At 37.2% G+C, this 19,997-nt stretch overlaps 4 protein-coding genes and 1 pseudogene across 9 annotated transcripts; 3 read left to right on the forward strand and 2 right to left on the reverse strand.

Moving 5' to 3' along the window:
- The first annotated feature begins 1,227 nt into the window (after positions 1-1,227).
- Positions 1,228-2,676, forward strand: LOC105167336 (large ribosomal subunit protein uL16-like; annotated as a pseudogene). Its single transcript, XR_016067033.1, has 4 exons — positions 1,228-1,431; positions 1,605-2,106; positions 2,201-2,282; positions 2,382-2,676. The product of XR_016067033.1 is annotated as a large ribosomal subunit protein uL16-like (transcript).
- Positions 2,677-2,782: 106 nt separating this feature from the next.
- On the reverse strand, positions 2,783-4,068 carry LOC105167335 (oil body-associated protein 2A-like). Its single transcript, XM_011087010.3, has 4 exons — positions 3,750-4,068; positions 3,563-3,645; positions 3,367-3,481; positions 2,783-3,282 (listed from the first exon to the last, which is right to left on the reverse strand). Exons 1-4 carry the CDS (start codon positions 4,015-4,017, stop codon positions 3,026-3,028), a joined length of 723 nt encoding a protein of 240 aa, XP_011085312.1. The 5' UTR covers positions 4,018-4,068; the 3' UTR covers positions 2,783-3,025.
- Positions 4,069-4,590: 522 nt separating this feature from the next.
- Positions 4,591-13,062, reverse strand: LOC105167337 (putative LRR receptor-like serine/threonine-protein kinase RFK1). Of its 4 annotated transcripts, none has more exons than XM_088884248.1 (24): positions 12,665-13,062; positions 12,002-12,176; positions 11,615-11,686; positions 11,457-11,525; positions 11,298-11,369; positions 10,929-11,000; positions 10,760-10,831; positions 10,609-10,680; positions 10,444-10,515; positions 10,289-10,360; positions 10,134-10,205; positions 9,936-10,046; positions 9,595-9,660; positions 8,967-9,023; positions 8,835-8,882; positions 8,662-8,705; positions 7,693-8,069; positions 7,418-7,613; positions 6,470-6,613; positions 6,122-6,240; positions 5,830-6,040; positions 5,506-5,743; positions 5,254-5,404; positions 4,591-5,140 (listed from the first exon to the last, which is right to left on the reverse strand). In XM_088884248.1, the coding sequence occupies exons 1-24, from the start codon at positions 12,759-12,761 to the stop codon at positions 4,748-4,750; spliced, it is 3,072 nt and encodes a 1,023-aa protein (XP_088740374.1). In that variant the 5' UTR covers positions 12,762-13,062; the 3' UTR covers positions 4,591-4,747. The 4 variants fall into 4 exon arrangements, with proteins under 4 accessions (XP_088740374.1, XP_088740375.1, XP_011085314.1 ...); XM_088884249.1 differs by having other exon boundaries at positions 12,002-12,300; XM_011087012.3 differs by having other exon boundaries at positions 9,936-10,001; positions 12,665-13,060.
- Positions 13,063-15,330: 2,268 nt separating this feature from the next.
- LOC105167338 (seipin-2) lies at positions 15,331-18,134 on the forward strand. 2 transcript variants are annotated; one of them, XM_011087013.3, is made up of 3 exons: positions 15,331-15,468; positions 15,603-16,748; positions 17,363-18,134. In XM_011087013.3, exons 2-3 carry the CDS (start codon positions 15,618-15,620, stop codon positions 17,843-17,845), a joined length of 1,614 nt encoding a protein of 537 aa, XP_011085315.1. In that variant the 5' UTR covers positions 15,331-15,468; positions 15,603-15,617; the 3' UTR covers positions 17,846-18,134. The 2 variants fall into 2 exon arrangements, with proteins under 2 accessions (XP_011085315.1, XP_020551430.1); XM_020695771.2 differs by lacking the exon at positions 15,331-15,468 and having other exon boundaries at positions 15,484-16,748.
- A 449-nt stretch (positions 18,135-18,583) lies between these two features.
- Positions 18,584-19,811, forward strand: LOC105167339 (uncharacterized). The gene has a single exon (XM_011087014.3). It carries the CDS (start codon positions 18,703-18,705, stop codon positions 19,588-19,590), a length of 888 nt encoding a protein of 295 aa, XP_011085316.1. The 5' UTR covers positions 18,584-18,702; the 3' UTR covers positions 19,591-19,811.
- The last annotated feature ends 186 nt before the right edge of the window (positions 19,812-19,997 follow it).

Here is a 19,997-nt window from a genome sequence, read left to right on the forward strand (position 1 = left end):
TTTAAATAAATCATGCAATAATTAGAAATATATGTATATAATATTACGACTTGCAACTTAATTGGTGTTCCATCGCAGAAAGTATTATATAATCTAATTTTGTATGAATCTCACAATTGTACCCTGAAATTCACCTGAGGACTTGACTTATAAAGTGCTCAAACTCGTCCTTTGCAATTAATATAAAATTATTGCAAACATAATAAGAAAATTAGTATAATTTTACACTAGTATTAGTGGTGAGAAATGTGCATGTTGGGTTAGGTCTAAATGGATCGGGTCCAAAATGGGCCGAATGATTCATAATTGGTTGGATTGCAAATGAGTAAGCCGTACAACCAAATTCTCCATATTTATTGAGCAACAATTTTCGTTTATCCTCTTCTAAACTATAAAATGTAATATGAAATAATAAAATCACATAAAACTATGAAGCGTAATTTAAAGAAAAGAATTATAACATGAGGGTTTTGAAATGAAAACAAAAACCTCGTCCATCAAAATCATGATTCATTTACTTCATGTGATACCATTTTGAAAAGGTTTTTGGTCACGTAAATTAATAAGGATAGATCGAGACGTCTATCACTTAAGAAAATAGAATCGAATCAAATCTCCAACAACTTTAAGAATTTTGCCAGCTCCTAATTACATTTTTATTATATAATTTAATTACAAATCCATATTTTAGAAACTCACAGACCACTCCTCAATATTAACTGAAAAATTCTTATTTAAATTAAATTTTATAAAATTAAATTAATCAAAAAATAAATATAATAAGTTGTTATTTTTTCTAAATTATACATCAATTAATACATTAGTAATATAAGTTATTTAGGTCCTGCCAAATTCGATTTGAATTAAAAAAATTTATATCAAGTACAAATATTTTTTATCCAAATTAAGTTTGATCGAATCAAACTAATCACATAACAAGAGTAATATAATTGCTCAACGATTGGTCGATTTCTCTAAATTATATACCAATCACATTACAAATATATGTACTTAGTAATATAATTAGTTCGAATCCCACCAAACTCAATTTGGGTTAAAAGTTGGAATATCAAGTACCTAGTTAATGAGTTTAGAAAGGGTTAAACATTAATCACCGACCACAGACAAAATGGAATGGTCACCGCAAATCACCACTACTCACTAATTAATGATCATTGATCACTCTCTCCTTTTTACACTCTGAAATTCTACAGTTAGATTCCTTATTTGACGCCGTTCACAACGCTGTAATACTTCACACGTTGCTTTAAACAATATTCTGGAGCAAGCGGTGGCTCTACGCAGAACCAACCAGAGCATCCCAGATTCTTCATCTCCCACTTCCCACACGCTTTATTACCACCAATTCCATCCTTACAACATTATTATTTCGACCAAGAACAAGCACCTGCAGAGCCGCCATGGGAAGAAGTAAGTAGTTTTGATGAAATTCATTGTTTGTGTCTGTCTGCTTGAAATTATTGTTGTTTATACGCATGTATGTCTTCATGAGATGATTGATTGCTGCGCCGATTATCTTATATCCCCACGGCAGTGTCTTAAAAGCACAACATGAGAAACCCGAGTATTCTTGATATTTGCAGGACCTGCTAGGTGCTACCGCCAGATCAAGGGAAAGCCTTACCCCAAGTCGCGCTTCAACCGCGGCGTGCCTGATCCCAAGATCAGAATCTATGATGTGGGGACGAAGAAAAAAGGGGTCGACGAGTTTCCGTTGTGCGTGCATCTGGTGAGCTGGGAGAAAGAGAACGTGTCGAGTGAGGCGCTGGAAGCGGCGCGCATAGCCTGCAACAAGTACATGGCAAAATTTGCTGGGAAGGATGCTTTCCACCTGCGGGTCAGGGTTCATCCTTTCCATGTTCTGCGTATAAACAAGATGTTATCATGCGCTGGAGCTGACAGGCTCCAGACGGGGATGAGGGGTGCGTTTGGTAAGCCTCAGGGAACCTGTGCTCGTGTGGCGATTGGTCAGGTTCTTCTATCTGTCCGTTGCAAAGATCCGAGCATTCATCATGCTCAGGAAGCTTTGCGACGTGCAAAATTCAAGTTTCCTGGTCGTCAGAAGATTATTGTGAGCAGGAAATGGTAGAAAAATATTGCTCTTTTTGGTTCGATGCTTGTTTTCCTATTTTTTGGTGTCTCTTTCACTAATTTTGTTGACATTGGACCTGGATTCCAGGGGTTTCACTTAGTTCAGTCGGACTGATTATCTGAAATACAAAGCAGAGAATCGTATTGTGCCCGATGGTGTTAATGCGAAGGTAACTTGCTCACTTCATTGGAAATTGGGATGAAGTTTTTGACTTGGTGAAATCAGGTTAATGATCATGATACTGATGAAAAACACTGTATTTGTGCAGTTTCTTACCTGCCATGGACCATTAGCCGAGAGGGAACCCGGAAGAGCTTTTCTACCTGCAGGAGCTGTTTCAACTAATCGTGGAAAGAGATCGTGAACCTTTTGTCGTTCGGCCTACCATTAGTGGACCATACGGGTTCGTAAGATGATATGTAAAGGAGTGAAACGTGGAACATGTGGTCTGGGGTTCCTATTGCTCTCAAACTTTTTCCATTCTCGTAAGAAGAATAAATCTTGGGCATAGAACTCGAAATGTCTTGATATACATGTAATGTAATGTTTTCATGGTTCGCATCCTCCGAGGAAGTTGAGTTACTGGCAGTGTCCATGTGGAAAAATTATGAAAGAGAGTGACAATCCTCCAGGTACAATGAGAGATTTTAATAACAGAGAATGTCTGTGTGGCGAAATATCGCATTTTACTGCACAATATCCGGCGTCCAGCACAGGTAGGAAGGCCTTCTATACATGTATGTACACCTCAAAACATGGCCCGCGAGTCCATACATTTCATACTACTGGGATGACGGCAAAACGGAGCGAGCATTAATTATTACATACATACAGCATTTCAGTCAACTAACAGCCAATGTGATAACTGAAGCATTTTATATATACCCTATGGCAAGGTACTTTTCTTCCCTCTCAGGGGAAGGGAACTATTTTCTTCATCTCTGTGGCCTCCACGTCAATGAAGAAACCAACCCCGTGCTGCTTCCAGTAATCCGCCTGAGGATTAATCCACTCAGGCTCCGGGATTTCGATCCTAGCATTCTTCAGAGCCTCACTTGATATGTTGTACTTGTCATCCCTTTTCACAATAAGATCCGGGTTCACCATACCCAAGTTCACTGGCTGGGGCGACATCATCAGCACCGGTGGACCCATTGGGAGCTTATCACCTGACCAACAAATATAGGATTTGATCATAGAGCGACATGAGTTTTCTGAAAATTAAATTTTGCAACGGGCCGGGTAATATTTACCTCTGTCAGTTTGCCATGTGCACCAAAACTTTCCGTAGGTCTTGGCCAGATTTTCAAGTTCGGGTCTTACAACCATTTCCGGAACCCGAGGATTCACCAGAAGACCCGATTTAATCTGCACATAATTACCACAAAATCAGGGCAATTCTTGAAATTTGCTTAAGATCAAAATTAAGAGACAGGAATTAAAATTGACCTCATACGCATGGGAATGCCATAGCTTCTGTTCATCCGGAGGTAGACTTTCGAAAATTTTATCAGATACGATATACTCCACCCCTGCAAGAGTCGCAAAGCTAATTATGCCACTCATCATGGAAGCAGCGGCCTACAGAAACTGAAGGCTAGTTAAGCAGTTAGTGACGAAGCAAATAAAGCGGAACCGATGAGGCGGGCGGTGGAGTCGCCGGAGTCATAAACAGCGCACTGGAGGAAGTCCTGGTTGAGCCGCGTGACAAAGTGGTGAGTCTCGATCTGTCGAGTCATGTCATGGCTATAGAGAGCAAAAGTACAGATGTGCTGATTCATTTGCTTGACGGGTTTCAGAGACTGCAGCATCTGAGCCCCTTTGTCCAGCATGTGTTGTTCCATGCTCATTGGCTTCCCCGGCGGGATCTTCTCGCCGCCCTGCTCAGCCGCCGCCGCCTCCATGAGTATTAATTTAACTCTGTTTTTGCAGAAGAGGATAGAAGTGTGAGAGAAAAGTGCATGCATGGTGGATATATAGCGTGGAGGAGCAGCTGTCAGCTGCCACGGAGACAAGAACGGGGTGTTGAGGTGGCTAAGATCTGGTGAGGCGTGTCGCCAGGGGCTTCACTGCCTGTATCCTTGATGACACGTTTGGCGGGCGCACGTACAGACAAAGTGGGTACCGGGTTGGGTTAGAACATATCTACAAGTTTGGATACGGTAAATCCATTTCTAATGTTAAAAAGATACTACAGTAAATATCTTTTCTAGTTTACGGTAAATATCATAAAATGAAGAATAAACAGACTTTATTGTAATAATTATTGGAGTAATTACAACCGTCTTCTCTAAAATTAAGCATGATTATGAATAAATATTTGTTGTTTAAAAAATTATAATTATTTTTCAAATAAAAAATAATTATATAATCCTTAAATGATGATTTTATTTTATCCTGATTGATTTTCTTTTTAAAAAGATATCTGAAAAAGTAAAAAATTGAGACTCAATAAAATACATAATCCATAAGCCATATTAGTAGAAATATTTTAAGAAATGTATAAACTATAATTCATATAAGTGGCTACACTGTTGAGTGTTGATGATCGGAGCTCAAAACTAAGTCTACAAATTTACATTACATAACATTAATTCCAATGAAAGAATGCAGCTGCAACCACTGCAGCCGGACTCACAATGGTGATACAGAGTTTCCGCTGATTTCATCAAACACAGAGGTATATGAAGAAAAGCCTGCATCTCTACGCATGGTTCTTGAATTTATCTGGGTATCAGTACTTCCAGCTGAGCTTTCTTTCCTCTTCTGTTGGTGGAAGTCTTTCATGGCTTTGAACCTCACGTCACTGGTGTATGTACTCCCCACAACCGGAACTGCATCTGGGATCTCCATTTTCCCCTCGATCATCTGCACCACCTCGGACATCGTGGGCCTAACGGATGGAGTTGCGTTCGTGCACAGGAGTGCTACTTTCACCGTTCTTTCTACTTCCTCTTCGTTGAATTGAGAACCCAATCTCTCGTCAATCAGTTCATCTATGTTTTTGTTTTCGTGCAAGTGACAGGCCTACATTGATAACGACTGTTAACACAAATAACTATACAAAGATTAAGCAACGGTTCGCAAGAACGTTGAAGTTATCATGCAATGAAGTGAAAGTTGAATGAATGCTTTAATACCCAATCAAGAAGGCAAACGAAATTGTGGCTCGGCATGTAATTGTTGTTGCTTTTGCCACTGACAATTTCCAAAATCACAACTCCAAAGCTGTAAACATCTGCTTTGTCAGTCAGATAACCCCATAGTGCATATTCAGGCGCCATATATCCTCTGCGGCCAGGATAAATAGATACGTTACAGCACGAGAAAGTCTACGTAAAAGGTTATAGAGATTTCTGACCAATATGACCATATAATCAGATGGAACTCACATTGTTCCAGCAACCTTGGTACTGATATGTGTCTTCTCATCTTCATTGAGCCTAGCCAACCCGAAATCTGATATCTTAGGGTTTAGATCTTTGTCTAGCAGCACGTTAGTGGCTTTGATGTCTCGATGAACAATTTTGAGTCTTGATTCCTCATGAAGAAAAGCTAATCCTCTTGCAATTCCAATACAGATCTTGTACCTTGTGGGCCAGTCCAGGATCAACTGGCTTTTGTTTGAATCTGACAATGGCACAGATGCTGTCATTGAATAATAAAGTGAGAGAAGTAATTGCCAAATGATGTTGCTGGACTATGAAAAAGTTTACCAAATAACACATAGGCAAGGCTATTGTTTTCCATATACTCGTATACGAGTAGTAATTGATCTCCTTCTATGCAGCACCCGTGGAGCTTCACAAGATTTGGGTGTTGTAAACAAGAAATCATCGCAATCTCGTTCAGAAATTCACGGTTTCCCTGTCTTGATCTAGATGAGAGCTGCTTGACAGCAATCACAGTGCCGTCAGGCAGCAGACCCTGCACCACTTCTTCTATCAGTGAATATGAATCATCACCAGAAGGAACAACAAACAAGCAATACTGTGGTAAAACTAATACCTTGTACACAGGCCCAAAACCCCCTTCTCCAATTTTGTTTGTAGCATCGAAGTTGTTAGTAGCAGCTTTGATTTGTTTCAGAGAGAAAGCAACAGTTTGCAGTTCCAGCCCTTCAAAATCTATGCATGAAAAGAACATAGGAAGCATTTTAAAATCTAACATCCGCAACGTCCGTTCACATTTTAGATTATGGGTTCCAGGACCGGCACAGACTGGCTCATGCGAAAAGACTTCTAGACTAATGTGGTTTTAAAATAGTTAGCTACAACAATAAAACTAGATTTATACAATCAACAGAGGATAGCTTACAAATCAAATTCTTTTCCTGTTAAAGAATGAGCGAAGTACCTTTTCCTGCTGGTTTTCTGCCTCTTAAAAGACCTTTCCACCAAAGGATGCCTAATATCAAGAAAATAACACATACTGGTACTACTGCACCTATGATATAAGCAGTTATATTCTTCTTGTTACCATCCGAACAAACCCTGAAATCTGCACAGAAAAGTGGATAAATAAATAGAAGTAAGATGGACGAGAAAGATGTGGGGAAACATTTTTCCATTGGATTATACATCATCTGATACTTTAGGTGCATGATGTAAATGCTGAAAGTAACATTACAGTTATCAACTGGTTTAAGACTGAAGTTAACCTCAAGAACAAGCTGGTGGAAAGAGCTACAGATAATAATGCATCTAGTTTAGGTGGTTCTGGGAGGAAAGATCATATGCTACTTGTGAAGATCAGCTTCAAGATTCATCTACTGCCTCTTAGTCTTGTTCATTCAGTCTTTTCTCTTTTTTCTCAAGCCAATTAAATATGGTACCTCAGAGGATGTTGGCGAGCTTGACTTACAGCATACAACTGGTATAAGTTATAGCCACCACTGGATCCCACATTGACATACAACCATGAGATGGAAACGGAAAAATTTTGAAGATCTAGAGAGTATTTCTGATTGCATCGGAAGAGATCATGCAAAATCTTTTTAAGGAAGCACAAAAAAACAGCAAAAGTTCATCAAGGAGAAAGGTTAATATCAGTTTGACATTTTACATCAACATAAGCAGTGGCATGATTGCAGAAAATTATAGGAGCTGGGACATCAAAAGATTTGACAGGAAGAGTCACAATTATGTCTCTAACAATAAAGTTAAAGCAATTATATGTCTGATACTATAAAAATTTATTTTAAGGGGGTTCTAGTAATTTTCCTTAATAATTTCATCCTGGTTTGTAAATGTAAGGTTGAGAAGACAATGATGCATGAACGGAACGACTACTTGAAATGCTTACTTGGATTGACTGATATAGCTGATACAAGAGAACCATAATCTCCTCTATTAGGAATTCGTGTAGTCCCTTTACCGGCCCAGTAGAATCTGATCTCCAAGGTACCATCCTCCACTGTGGCATTAAAGTGTTCAACCAGAGGCCTTCCAGTTCCACGAGCCTTCTCTTCAATATTAAAATCTTTCCAGACTAGATTTTCCTGATGTGCAAACAGGATCAGAAAAGTAATACAAATCATCTGGAGATATATTAGAGTTGTACTAATACGCAGAAACAACCTGGATGTATATGTCAAACATCCGCCTTCCGAGACTGTTGTATGTTTCGTCGTTTGTGAAGAGAATTTCGGCAAAATGCAGGCTCACATTGTAACTCCCATTCTTGAGGCAATAATGGAAATATGTAACAGAAGCAGGACTAAGGCGTGCCCTGGTATACAAGTCAGAGAGATTCGTGGTTGTTGTAGGTGTAACTGAACGTGAACTTTGGAAATTAGATACATCCATGAACTCTCCGCTGCTGAAAAAGCCCCAATAATTATTACTTAAATATCTCGGAGTATCACCTCCACCGTCTCCTTCATAAATAACTCTTCTGCTGCTTTCTTTGACAGTCAAATCATCGCCCCCACAATTAACATGCAAAGAACATTTATCTGCCATAGGCAAACAGAACATTCTTGATAACAAATTTAATCTATTATACTTCCCACCATATATGCATAACCTGAAAATCAACAAAAATAGCAAATAGCTTTTACATTTAATTTACAAAAATTTGAATGTCTCTCCTGTACCCATAATGCTACTTATAAAGCTGTTGTTGAGGGGAATTTCTGAAAAGATATAACTGCTGCAGAAACTTCGATTAGGTCAAGATAGAAGGTTCTTGAGCAAAGAAACAATTAACATAGAAGCAGGAGACGAACGAACTGAAATCTGGATGGGTAAAGAAACAAAGAAAACCTCCAGTTCATCAGGTTGCAATAGCATGAAAGAATTATCCATGTGATGAACTTAGATGTTTCAAATTTGCACCATTTAAGAATAACAAACCAAAAGAATACCAAAGTCAATCACCCTTCATCTAGATTTTACTCTTTCAAATTTGCGAAAGTATAATCAACCAGATTTTTTGACCTTTTGTTGAGTTAAAGACAAAAAAAGCAGCTCTGTATAAAATCTTTTGGAACACTTAATGGAGATGCTTCAATTAATTTTTGAAAGAAGAAAAGATGGCATACTTACATTTTGGACAGGCTACATTCCTGGAACATGGAAGGATTCGTTGTCTGTTGAAGGTTAAGCATACGAGCAGTTAGCATCAGCAGTTCATTCAAGGTGTATGAATAAATTGCACTCTTTCAGGATCAGCAATGCTAGTATTCTACAAGAGCAAAAAGAAGAGAAATGCATCTTACAATGTGTTTGGAGTTGATGTGCCTTTGAACAAGTTTATGTTTTGGTTCCTAATACAAGAAACAATTTTTAGTATCACAAAATTGAAAGTTGTGGAAAATATAACAGAGAATTTAAATAATGGGTATTCTTACATTTGACAAGCACGTTCATCAGGCCCTCGCCAAGTAAAATTGTTGTAAGAAATATCACTGCACAGAAACCATAAAGCATGATGTCATTATCTGAATTTCTTAAATAACTAGGTCCAATAACAAGCATCTTACAGATTATTAACTGTGACAAATACTCAACATCCTTATTCCTTTTCTTTATTTTTTTGTTTTTTTCCACGGTTTTTTTTTTCCCATTCAATCAAGAATAAAATTGATGACATTCTTCAACAGTGAGGCTACCATATTATTTCAACAAGTGCCCCTTTATGTTCCTTACCACCTTTATGTGTCTCTCTGAATGTGTCATCTCCAAAGCCGACATACATTTTTCTTGAGACTACAAATTGCCAGTTCAGGCAATTGACATGTTTAATGTCATCTTAAAGATGTGCAAGAAAATGGATGTGAGACGTTGAGCATATATATGAGATTTATTTAGCTTTGCACCCAGAGGTGATTGCGTGAGACAAAGGCAATTTTGTGAGTATAAAACAAAAAGAATCAAATAGCATCACCATAGGAACACTCCCCACGCACCCCCATACTCCAAGTAGCATGCAAGATAAAAGCAAAATATCCAACTGAGTATAATAGATACGACACGTACATGTTGCTTCCGTCCTTGAAGATTGTATCGGGAATATTTCCACTTAGCATGTTGCCAGTCATGAATCTATTTACAAGAATATGATGCAGTGAGTATTATGTAGGATAGACAAGAGTGCAGAAATATGGTTCTTTCAGATTGAAAAACAGCAGACAAGTAGAATCTAAACAAAAGGTGCAGAAGTTAGAGAAAAATAAGTACTGCAGAAGCAGGGGAAAAGGGGGGATAGTAGGAGCTGGTATTCCCTCGTCATCAGAATATCATCTTCGAACAGGTTATTTAGATCTCACAATCAATTTAACACAGACCAATGAAGCAAAATGATTAAACTTTTCACTCACACGCTTTTAAGATTTCTTGCAATGTTATTTGGAATCTGTCCTACTAACTTGTTGAAGCTGACATCCCTGACAACAGCACAAAGACCAAAATATAGCCAAGAAAGAAACAGCCTCCATAGAACCAGGTGAAAAAATTTAGAGATTCTATAAATAAGAGGGACAAAAGTGCAAGTAAAAGTTTGAAGATTGGTTGCTCACAACAATTGCAGAACTCTAAGTCTCCAAATATATGCAGGGATTGCTCCAGAAATGTTACAATTTCTCAACACCCTAAATGCAAGAATCATTTTATTAGCTTATAAAGCAAAAACATAAATTATAGCTCTTTCATAAAGCATTATTGTTAAGCTTACAATATTGTTAGGCCTGTGATGCTCCTTAGTACTGGAAATTCTTGAGGGGGCCCCTTTAAGTCACTAATTCTCCTGTAATATGGAAACTCCATCATTCAATAATTTTGATAGTTACTTGGTACAAAAATACCAAAGTTATGAATCTGTAAACTCACAAGTCAGTTAATCTGTTCAGTAGAGATATGTTTAACGGAATGGGCCCCTCCAGTCCACTTGCTAGCATTTCTCTTCATTGAGTATTCAAATAGGCAATATTAACAAATATTCAAAAAAATATTATCTATAATATTTCTGTTTTTAAGGATGCATAAAGAGCTTACGATTTGTTAAGTTGTTTCCAGTTCTGGATGAAGTCAGGAATTTGCCCACTTAAGTTGTTGTCATTTATCCTACTGCAGTTCACAAGAAGAAAGTGAACACACCAAAAAGTTTAAATTCTGTAAGATAATAGAAGATATTATATGCACTCACAAATCATTTAAATTTGTTAATGCTGAAAATGATGTTGGCAATTGCCCCGTCAATTGATTGGAGGACAAGATCCTGTAATTCAATCAACAGTGGAGCATGCTAAAACTGTCAGTTATCATCTTATGCATAACATTTCCAATTTTAGCATTATTTAGAGATGAAGGCTTACAGAGTTTTCAAGTTTATCAACTTCCCAATGTCAGAAGGAATTGGCCCCGAAAAATTGTTTGCTTCAAGGTTCCTAATCAAATCATCAATTGAAGCAACTATTATATAGCTGTTTGAAGGAAAAATGAGAAATATGGGTTACTATAATAAGAACGACAACACCATGATGGAATGTAGATAGAAATTCAGCCAAGTTGCTTCCTTTTTCAGTTCAGTAAATAGCTATGATTTTTAAGAGAAGTCACACACAAAAATGTGACTTCCTTTGAATAGAATATCACGGCATTACTCCTTATACATTCAGTGGATTATCAACCTTGAATGACCAAATCCATGTCAAGAAACAAATTGGGAAGAGATGAAAACGTACAAGTATGTGAGGCTAGTAATGTTTCCCAATTCCTTTGGAATTTCCCCTGACAAGCGGTTTACAAGAACAGAGCTGCATAAAATTTCTGGCATTATTGCTAAAGATCAAAGAAACAAAGTACACGGTGGAGCTTCGGAACAAGTATAAGATGAAGCTTACACAGAATTCAATTGTGTTGAGGCCCATTCTAGAGGAATTGTACCACTGAGGAGGTTGTAGGCAAAATCACTGAGAACAAAATCTTGATCAGATTTGGTAGATGGCGTTTGCCTTTTCCATATATCACTAAAGCATGCAGGCACCTAAGAGGTTCTTACATTTCTTGAAGGTAGGGTAGCTTCACAATATTAACCGGAATAACTCCAGGAAGATTGTAACTCTTAAGAACGCTGCAATAAGTGGAACCCAAAACTTAAATCATTAAGCTCCATATTGGGGTATTTGGAATTTCATGTCCTCTACCGTAAAAGGCAATGAAAATAAGATAAAAGAGGCCATTCTGGAAGAATGTGTAATTCATTTGAAATAAATTCAATAAACATGTCCACTTGTCATCAATGCTGAATGAAGAGGATGCATGTATAACCTTACAAGGTCTATGAGGAAATCTTGTGCTGTAACTATACTTCTATTTAATATAATAAGATACAAAAAATACGGCTGCCATGCAGAAATACAGAACTGATAAGGGAACAACACCATACATTTTTGTGACATGGCAGACAGTGTTGTTGTTATAGTTGCAGTTACATTCAACATAACCCTCAGCACCACTTGGCGGTGTTGACGAAATCCCAACCATCTCAACTTCACATGAATCACCATTGAATCTCCATTGTGTTGCACCCATCTCAGTGGCAATTTGTTGGAGAGCATCCACTAAGGACAATACAAAAAAGTTGTCACAAAATGAATCTCGTACAACACGGAATAAGGTTGAGAGATTAACTACTGAACAACTCTGGCTCATGAACTCCGGTTGGCAATCTTCGTTCCAAGGGATCTATATTTAATTGCCACTAACAAAAATTACTACTTGCCACCAACCAACAAGGAAGAACGATATAATTAGCAAGCATTAACATCCCTATTCCATGTGCAACCGCCTGCATTCGCATCTACAATCAGACTATAAGTTCTTTACTGACTCTAGACTAAATATTTACTACCAAGGAATTCTTCAGTCACCTTTACCCTTAACACCCCCCAACCCTCAAGAACAAGAAACTTCAACCACCGTAAATATTTATTTTTCCTCTGAGTCCTTCATTTAATAAAAAAAATTAGTCTTTCACTCACTCTTGATACCCGGCAACATCCAGACAACTAAAGAATGATGAAAAAGGAAACAAGAATCAGTGGCTTACCTTCTTCCTGTGGTACCTGGGAATCGGACAATCTCAATAACCCGAAACAACAGAGTGCAAGAACCCAAGAAGCAACAGTGTTCCTTGGCATCATCATATATCCTCAAGAATTTACATACCCGAAAATGTACCCACACTAAGGTGGAGTAAATTAAGCAACAGGACAAGAATTCAGTACACAAAACGCCGTACTAATCCAGATTTGGTATAACTGTATGTGAAGTGTGTGAGGGCAGAATTGAAGCGGGTGTTCAAGAAACAGCAGTTGGATAGAGAGAGACAAAGAGAGAGAGAGCGCATTTGACACACACCCCAATGAAAATCTTGGAATATTAATGAACGGTTAAAAGGTGAGAGTTAAACTTTTGGAGTTTGGTACTACACAACACATTCTCTGAACTGAAGCTGTAATTAGGATCGAGTTTCATTTAATTTTTTATAAATAAAATGTAATTGATGTATAATTAATGGAATATCCTTTCAACTGAACTGGCAAATTAATTCTAAATCAGCGGGCTACTAATAATAACAATCAGGTCGACAGCTCATATTATCATAAATAATTTATAATTTATACTTTCCGTATGCGTGTTCAAATGGATATTGAATTTGACTTTTTGATGTTAGCAGACAAATGTTACTAATATTCTAACGTTCTTCAGCGCATTCAACTGTAATACTAATCATAGTAATAATAATGTAGTAGTAACAGTTTTGTCCTTTTACGTACCTAATACAAACACTTTTACCATATGGAAGGGATTGCTCTCCTGTGGTGCTGCTGCTACATAAATTATTTTTACTTTATCTTTTTGTCAAAAGATGCTAAAAAAGAGTTTTTTTTTTTTTTTTATTAATTTCAATAATTTGCAATAACTTATCTCAAGAACAATAACGTGGTTCAACTAATACATCAATATGATTATAATTATATATAAATTTCAATAAAGTGGGACAAATATTCACATGTTCAATGAAATTGAACCCATGACTTTAAATATAGTATTGTTGCATTCAAAAGAAAATATAGTAAGTTTATTCAACAATACTTTTGTGATTTTAGAAACAATCCAACAGTTTGAATTTTAAAATCTCTTTTTATAGGTATTTGTGAGTAAGTGGATGCATGACTGTGTGTTTGGGGATAAATAAAAATAAAATAAAATTACTAATAGATTACATAATTTCTCTTTAATTTGGATTAGAGTAAAATAATATAATTTAATTGTTAAATATATGTAAGAATTTTCCAAAAGAAAAGGAGTAAAGTGAAATCCCCATACGTTATTGCATGAGCTTTAAATTGAGATATATATAATTATTACTTTTCATTGGCTTTGAAGTTTGAAATTTCAGACAAAGATGTGGACATGCACGTAGACATTCAAAACTACGAATTAGTAATGATGGTAGGGAAGAAATTATAACGTAATTCCATATCTTTATGTTCAGCAGTCAAACTATTATCCTGTTTGCATGTTGATGTGGAAAATTCTAATTTATCTGAAAATAATTTATTTGACTCTCAAATAGCTCAAAATTATAATTTTACTTGAACGATTTGTGTATTTTTTATCGAGTCGAATTAAGTAACCTGACCCTAATAACCCAAGACACGTGGAAGACTTCCATTGGACCAACCAAGCCCCCAGTTTTTCGCTATAAATATTTCATAATCAGTGCATTAACGGTATGTTCATTTTACCACTCTTTACTTTATGATCGCTTTGGCTCTCAAACTCACAAGCGACCTGCTTTCACGACCTCAAAACTAAACACTGATTTTAAGTATCAGAAGATTTTAGTTGGGGTCATCCCAACAAGCCTAACGATCTGTTTTTTTTTTCTCAGGGCCCAATCACTAGTATGGGAGAGATAGCAACCTCAAATCGTTTGGAGGACCAATTCGCCTGACCAAGAAGGTCGCGTGGATTTCGACCCGAATAAGACATCTTAACAGAAATTAATTCCTCATCCACTAAGCTATTAATATGTTGTGACCACATCTTTAACTAAATTCACTTTCCTATTTATATATAACAACAAAATTTAATATAAGAATGACTCCAACTCATATTTATATATTACCAAAAATAATAATAATAAAGTGATTTTAACTGTTTTAATATGATTTAAAATTTGTACCTCATACGACAGCTCAATGATTTGGACTTCAGAATCTCTTTTTAGATATACATTTAAAATATAATTTAAAATTTGACATTAAAGATTCAAATTATCTATTATTATATTGGGTTCCCTGAAAAATAAAAATAAAAATTATACTTACATACCATTCGAAATTTCTCTATTTGCATCTACACCTTTCATTAGAGGTTGGACCAAAAAAAAGTTATCCTTTAAATATAAAACTATTATATGAAAATAATTAAATGAGGGGTTAAAATGAGAAAAATATATAATTTTTTTTATATCAATATTTTTCGTCCAACTTACAACAAAATGAAATAAGATATAGATGGTGAATTTTTTTAAAACGGTGTGAGTATAATTTTAAAATTTATTTGAGAAAAAATATAAATTCATATTTTCAAAAAGGATATAAATATAATTAGAAGATATGAAAAATAAAATAATAATGCAGTTGCTATTGTGTTTCCAATTTAGGGGTTTATAATAATATAGCATATTTGTGTGTTGGGTTAAGGCGATTGTTTTGGTGACCCGAGTTTAGTAAACGTCGGAATCGTGTTGTGTTACACAATAAGCGCGATTTGCATGAATCGGTTTCTGGAAGGGACAAGATTTTGTCGACAGTTTATGTACAACTCCTAAGGCAAGAGGTATAATCGTTTAGAAGAAAACGTCTGCTCTAATTTCCTCCTGAAATCCTCGGCCCTGCCTTAATTCTGCTTCTCATATTTATTTTTGTAAACCTGTATCTCTATATGTATATATAATTTATGTATTCAATCAGGTGATAAGAGTTTGAATGGAGGTCAAGAAATCGAGTACGAGTACCGGGAACGAAGATGAAGACGAATTCCACGACGCGCTCGATGATTTCTCGGTCTACGATTGCGTTGAAACTCATCCTCAACCAATCCAATCCAGTGGCAATGTGTCAATCTCAGCTGGAAACCATAATCCATTGACGGGTGATAAGGCCCTGCTTCGGGCGGGTCTCCGGTGCCGGAGATCACACTCTCATCATAAATCCTCCAGCGCCGATTCAGTGGAGTTGTCGAAGCTCAGCTCCTTGGTAAGTTTGGAGAATTACTTCAACTCTAGGGAGAGAAGGATAATGCTTTCTCGAAAATGTGAGGAGCATGACAACAAATTGGAAAATTTGGGTTCTCTGGAGACCAGAAACACGTCGGAGTCTCTGAGAGATGTTTTGGATGGAGGAAACGATGAAAAGAATGAGGAACATTCTACTCTAACGGACGCAAAGGATAATTTACATGAGGATTTAGTAAGAGATGAATCGAACTTGAGAGAAAGCCATCACAGAAATTCATGTCTTATATGGATTTTAGCCAGTTTAGTAATAAAGTCCATCAACTTCCAAATTTATTTGTTTCTCAAATCTTTTATGATTCCCATATGGTCACTCTATTACTTGTATATGCTTGTCTTTAATCCATTTGGCCTTTTGAAGCGCTGCAGAGAATATTCAATTCAAAAAGCAAAAGGGATTTTTAATTTTGTGTTTGAAATGGTGTCAGCATCTGTGTATGAATGGTTGAAAGAACACCAAGCAATATGGAAACTGGCTTTGAGGTGTGGTTGGGGATTGTTGTGGTCGGGTTATGTGTGTGCGGTGTTGGTGGGATTGTTGGTCTCTGCTTTTGTAATGGCTGGGATACTAATAAGGGTGTTGGTGGAGGAGCCAATTAGAATGAGGAGAAGTTTGAATTTTGATTATCGAGAGAAGAGCCCGACAGCATTTGTACCAATAATAACGTATCCAGAGTTGAGCCATGACATATATCTCTGGGAGAATCCAGAAATTATGAAAGCTAGTGTATCAAGGGTTATACCACCTAATCAAAGGTTGAAGGTTACTGTTTCATTGACATTGCCTGAGTCCGAGTACAACCAACATCTTGGGATTTTCCAGGTATGTGTTCGATCGATATTGTTACATTGGAAGTGGTTGGCTACTGCAATTCATATGTCTTTGTGCTGAGTGTATTTGTAACCATCTCTTACCTTTGCCAATGATTCTTGCGCATCAAAGTAGGTTGATTGTAATCTAGTCTGCCACATAGATGACTTCAAAGGATGTTGAGACTGGAAATATTATTAACCGTGTCCAAGTACTTGTATAGTTGGGCTTGATTCAGACAGAAATATTGTGTAAGATAAGCTTGTAATCCCTTGGGAAGTTGAGGTGAAATCCATCTGCGTTAACAATTGGATGCCAAACACAGAGCCCTTTACATATAAACTGATAGGAAGATCCTTTTTCTTGTATTTCTTGCACAATCGTTCGAGCCGGCAACCTTCATCTAGGCAAAGAAAAATATGGGGGGTTAGTTTTTTATCAATTCTTCCTGCACCTTCTGCATTCATTTCGTTAAGTTATAGATATCTTGATGTCATTATGAGAGTGAGGCTTCATAACGAGCTCATTAACATATAATATTGATGAATTCATGTTAATTTTGAATGAGTGGTTCCCTTTGTCAACTAAATTTCTTGACACCTATATTTCTTTATTCTTCCTTGCAGGTCAGAGTAGATTTCCTTGCTGCTGATGGCAAAACCATTGCAAGTTCAAGGCGTCCTTGTATGTTACAATTTAGAAGTCAGCCGGTCCGCCATCTCCTGACCTTGCTTAAGATTGTTCCTATCTTAACTGGTTATACATCTGAAACCCAGCATTTGAAAATAAGTTTTAGAGGCTTTAGCGAAGGTGAGAAGCCAACTGCCTGCTTAAGGGTGGTTATCGAACAGCGAGCTGAATACTTGCCTGGTGGTGGTATCCCTGAGATATATGCTGCATCTCTCACCCTGGACTCTGAACTTCCTCTGCTGAGAAAGATCTTTTGGTCTTGGAGGAAAACATTGTTTGCATGGATTAGCATGGGTATCTTTACAATTGAGTTAGTTTTTGCTCTCCTCTGCTGCAAACCCATTATTATTCCGAAAGTAAGAATGAGGGAAGCTGCTAATGGAGATGGTTCTCAGAACAATCGTCCAGGTCCAAGCTAATACTCCAAGAAAGGCAACAACTTGCCTATTACAAGGATGCCAAATATTTATAGGTTCATATGCTGATCTCTAAGTGTATCAGAGGTAGATTACCATTATCTTCTAACCTTTTTGTCCGTTTTTTTTTTTTGTTTTTGTTACAATGGAAAAATGAGGTGAAATGTAAATGTAAAAGTTCAAGGTTCAAAAAGTGTTATGAGCCTTATCACAAAAATATTATTTCCCAAACTCGTTTAACTTGTAACCAGGCATAAATATTGCTTAAACATGGGGCTATTATTGAATGAGATCTTTCTATTGTAAATTAATATTACATCTCGTATTATACTTAATATATACACAAGATATATACAATATTTTTTTAAATATAAAAATTACATAAAAGACATGATATTTATATAGTAAGGGAACGTAAGATGTTGAAGAATTTGTATACAAAGTTTGAGTTAAATATAATTTAGTCTTTGTGTTAACGAAAAAGTGGAAATGAAATGAGAATTGGGCTAACATATAAAGGCCCTAAAAGTGATCTCTTTGCATATTGGCAAAATCATGAATGGGAATGGGGACGTATCCCCATTCCCCCCAAGAGGGTTTGAACTGCGCCAGCTGTAAACAGTTAACTCCCGGCCTCAACTTGTTTTTCTTTTCCTTTTTCTTCCCGTTTGGATTTGGCTCCGAACCAAAAATGAATTCGACCGTTGTAACCGAGCCTACTTTTCAAAAATACTTCTAGTATACTATGTTGTCTCTGTTTCTTGCCCAAACCCACAAAGACTACCCTACCTACCTCTAAACTCCTCAACTTTCTCTCACTTGAAGCACTTCTCTCTCTACTTTCTAGTCTCATTGAAGAGATGGTGTCCAAGATAGTGAAAAGGACCCCCACAAAATCCCTCAAGAACCGGAAAAACCTCCCCCACCACCAACACCGCCGTAGCCACAAGAAGTCTCCGATCAAGAATGCCTCTTCTGCCGCCTCTGTGGTCGTTGCTTCCATCAACAAATCCATCTACACTTGCCACCGCCGCCTCATCAAGATCTTCACAAAACTAGCCCGCATTGCTACCCCTAACAAAACCCCACGCAAGAAGGGCTACCAAATTCTTGAAAAGGTCCCTGCCAATTCTCCTGACATCACTGTCCGGAAGTCTCTGTTTCATGAGAGCATTACCCTCCCTCCATTGCTTTCGCCTGACAAGAAGACCATATTTCTTGATCTGGATGAAACCCTGGTGCACTCAACCGCTACCATTCCTCCGGAAAGATACGACTTCGTTGTTAGGCCAGTGATCAACGGTGAAAAGGTTGAATTCTTTGTTCTGAAGAGGCCATTTGTGGATGAGTTCCTCAACTTTTTGAGTAAGAAGTTTGAGATAGTGGTGTTCACTGCTGGGATTGAGGAGTATGCCTCGCTGGTGCTGGATAGGCTGGACTGGAGGAGGCTGATATCGCATCGACTGTACCGTGATTCGTGCAAGGAAGTTGATGGGAGGTTTGTGAAGGATTTGTCTGAGATTGGGAGGGAGCTCAACAGGGTGGTGATTGTGGATGATAATCCTAATTCCTATCAGTTTCAGCCTGATAATGCAATCCCAATCAAGCCCTTTACAGATGATCTTGGAGATGAGGAATTGAAGGGGTTGATTCAGTTCTTTGAAGGATGTGAAGAGGTTGAGGATACAAGGGATGCTGTGAAGGCATACCTCACTGATCCAGAGGCCGGAACGGTAGAGGAAATTTAGTCAAATTTGAATATTTATTCAAATGATAATTTCTTAATTCTTTGATCTTATTTTCAGTTGCTTACCCAGAGCAAGAGTTCATACAGATTGAACAGATCGTGTTCAATTCAGATTGCTTAAAAGAATTGAGTTTCTGTGTACTGTAATTGCATTTGTAAGAGAGAATTAAGGTTCCATATTTGGTTTGATAGAGATGAAAGAAATGCTTACTTTTGAGACGAGACTTGTTTTCCTTTCGGAAATTGTCTGACAAAATTCTTGATCGCGGGATGACTGACACTGGTCTCAGATGCATTGCTTGGACTTATAAGCAGTGTATAATAAACCAACGAAAAATCTATGAAGGCGTGAACGCGGTAATGAGGACAAAGTAGGTTGTAGTGCTCAAAATAAAGAAAGAAAGAAAG

The sequence above is a fragment of the Sesamum indicum genome, linkage group LG8, assembly GCF_026168435.1.
Source record: "Sesamum indicum cultivar Baizhima isolate 11 linkage group LG8, ASM2616843v1, whole genome shotgun sequence".
NCBI classification, from domain to species: Eukaryota; Viridiplantae; Streptophyta; class Magnoliopsida; order Lamiales; family Pedaliaceae; genus Sesamum; species Sesamum indicum.

Excerpts from the sequence above, each read along its gene's own strand:
- LOC105167335 (XM_011087010.3), bottom strand. The coding sequence starts at position 4,017 with ATGGAGGCGGCGGCGGCTGAGCAGGGCGGCGAGAAGATCCCGCCGGGG. Across the intron at positions 3,646-3,749 it reads CTCCACCGCCCGCCTCATCG|GGGTGGAGTATATCGTATCT; the intron begins GTTCCGCTTTAT and ends CGACTCTTGCAG. Across the intron at positions 3,283-3,366 it reads CACATGGCAAACTGACAGAG|GTGATAAGCTCCCAATGGGT; the intron begins GTAAATATTACC and ends TTTGTTGGTCAG.
- LOC105167337 (XM_088884248.1), bottom strand. The coding sequence starts at position 12,761 with ATGATGATGCCAAGGAACACTGTTGCTTCTTGGGTTCTTGCACTCTGT. Across the intron at positions 9,024-9,594 it reads TTCAAGGACGGAAGCAACAT|TGATATTTCTTACAACAATT; the intron begins GTACGTGTCGTA and ends GTTTCTGTGCAG. Across the intron at positions 6,614-7,417 it reads AGCTATATCAGTCAATCCAA|ATTTCAGGGTTTGTTCGGAT; the intron begins GTAAGCATTTCA and ends TTTTCTGTGCAG.
- LOC105167338 (XM_011087013.3), top strand. The coding sequence starts at position 15,618 with ATGGAGGTCAAGAAATCGAGTACGAGTACCGGGAACGAAGATGAAGAC. Across the intron at positions 16,749-17,362 it reads AACATCTTGGGATTTTCCAG|GTCAGAGTAGATTTCCTTGC; the intron begins GTATGTGTTCGA and ends TCTTCCTTGCAG.
- LOC105167339 (XM_011087014.3), top strand. The coding sequence starts at position 18,703 with ATGGTGTCCAAGATAGTGAAAAGGACCCCCACAAAATCCCTCAAGAAC.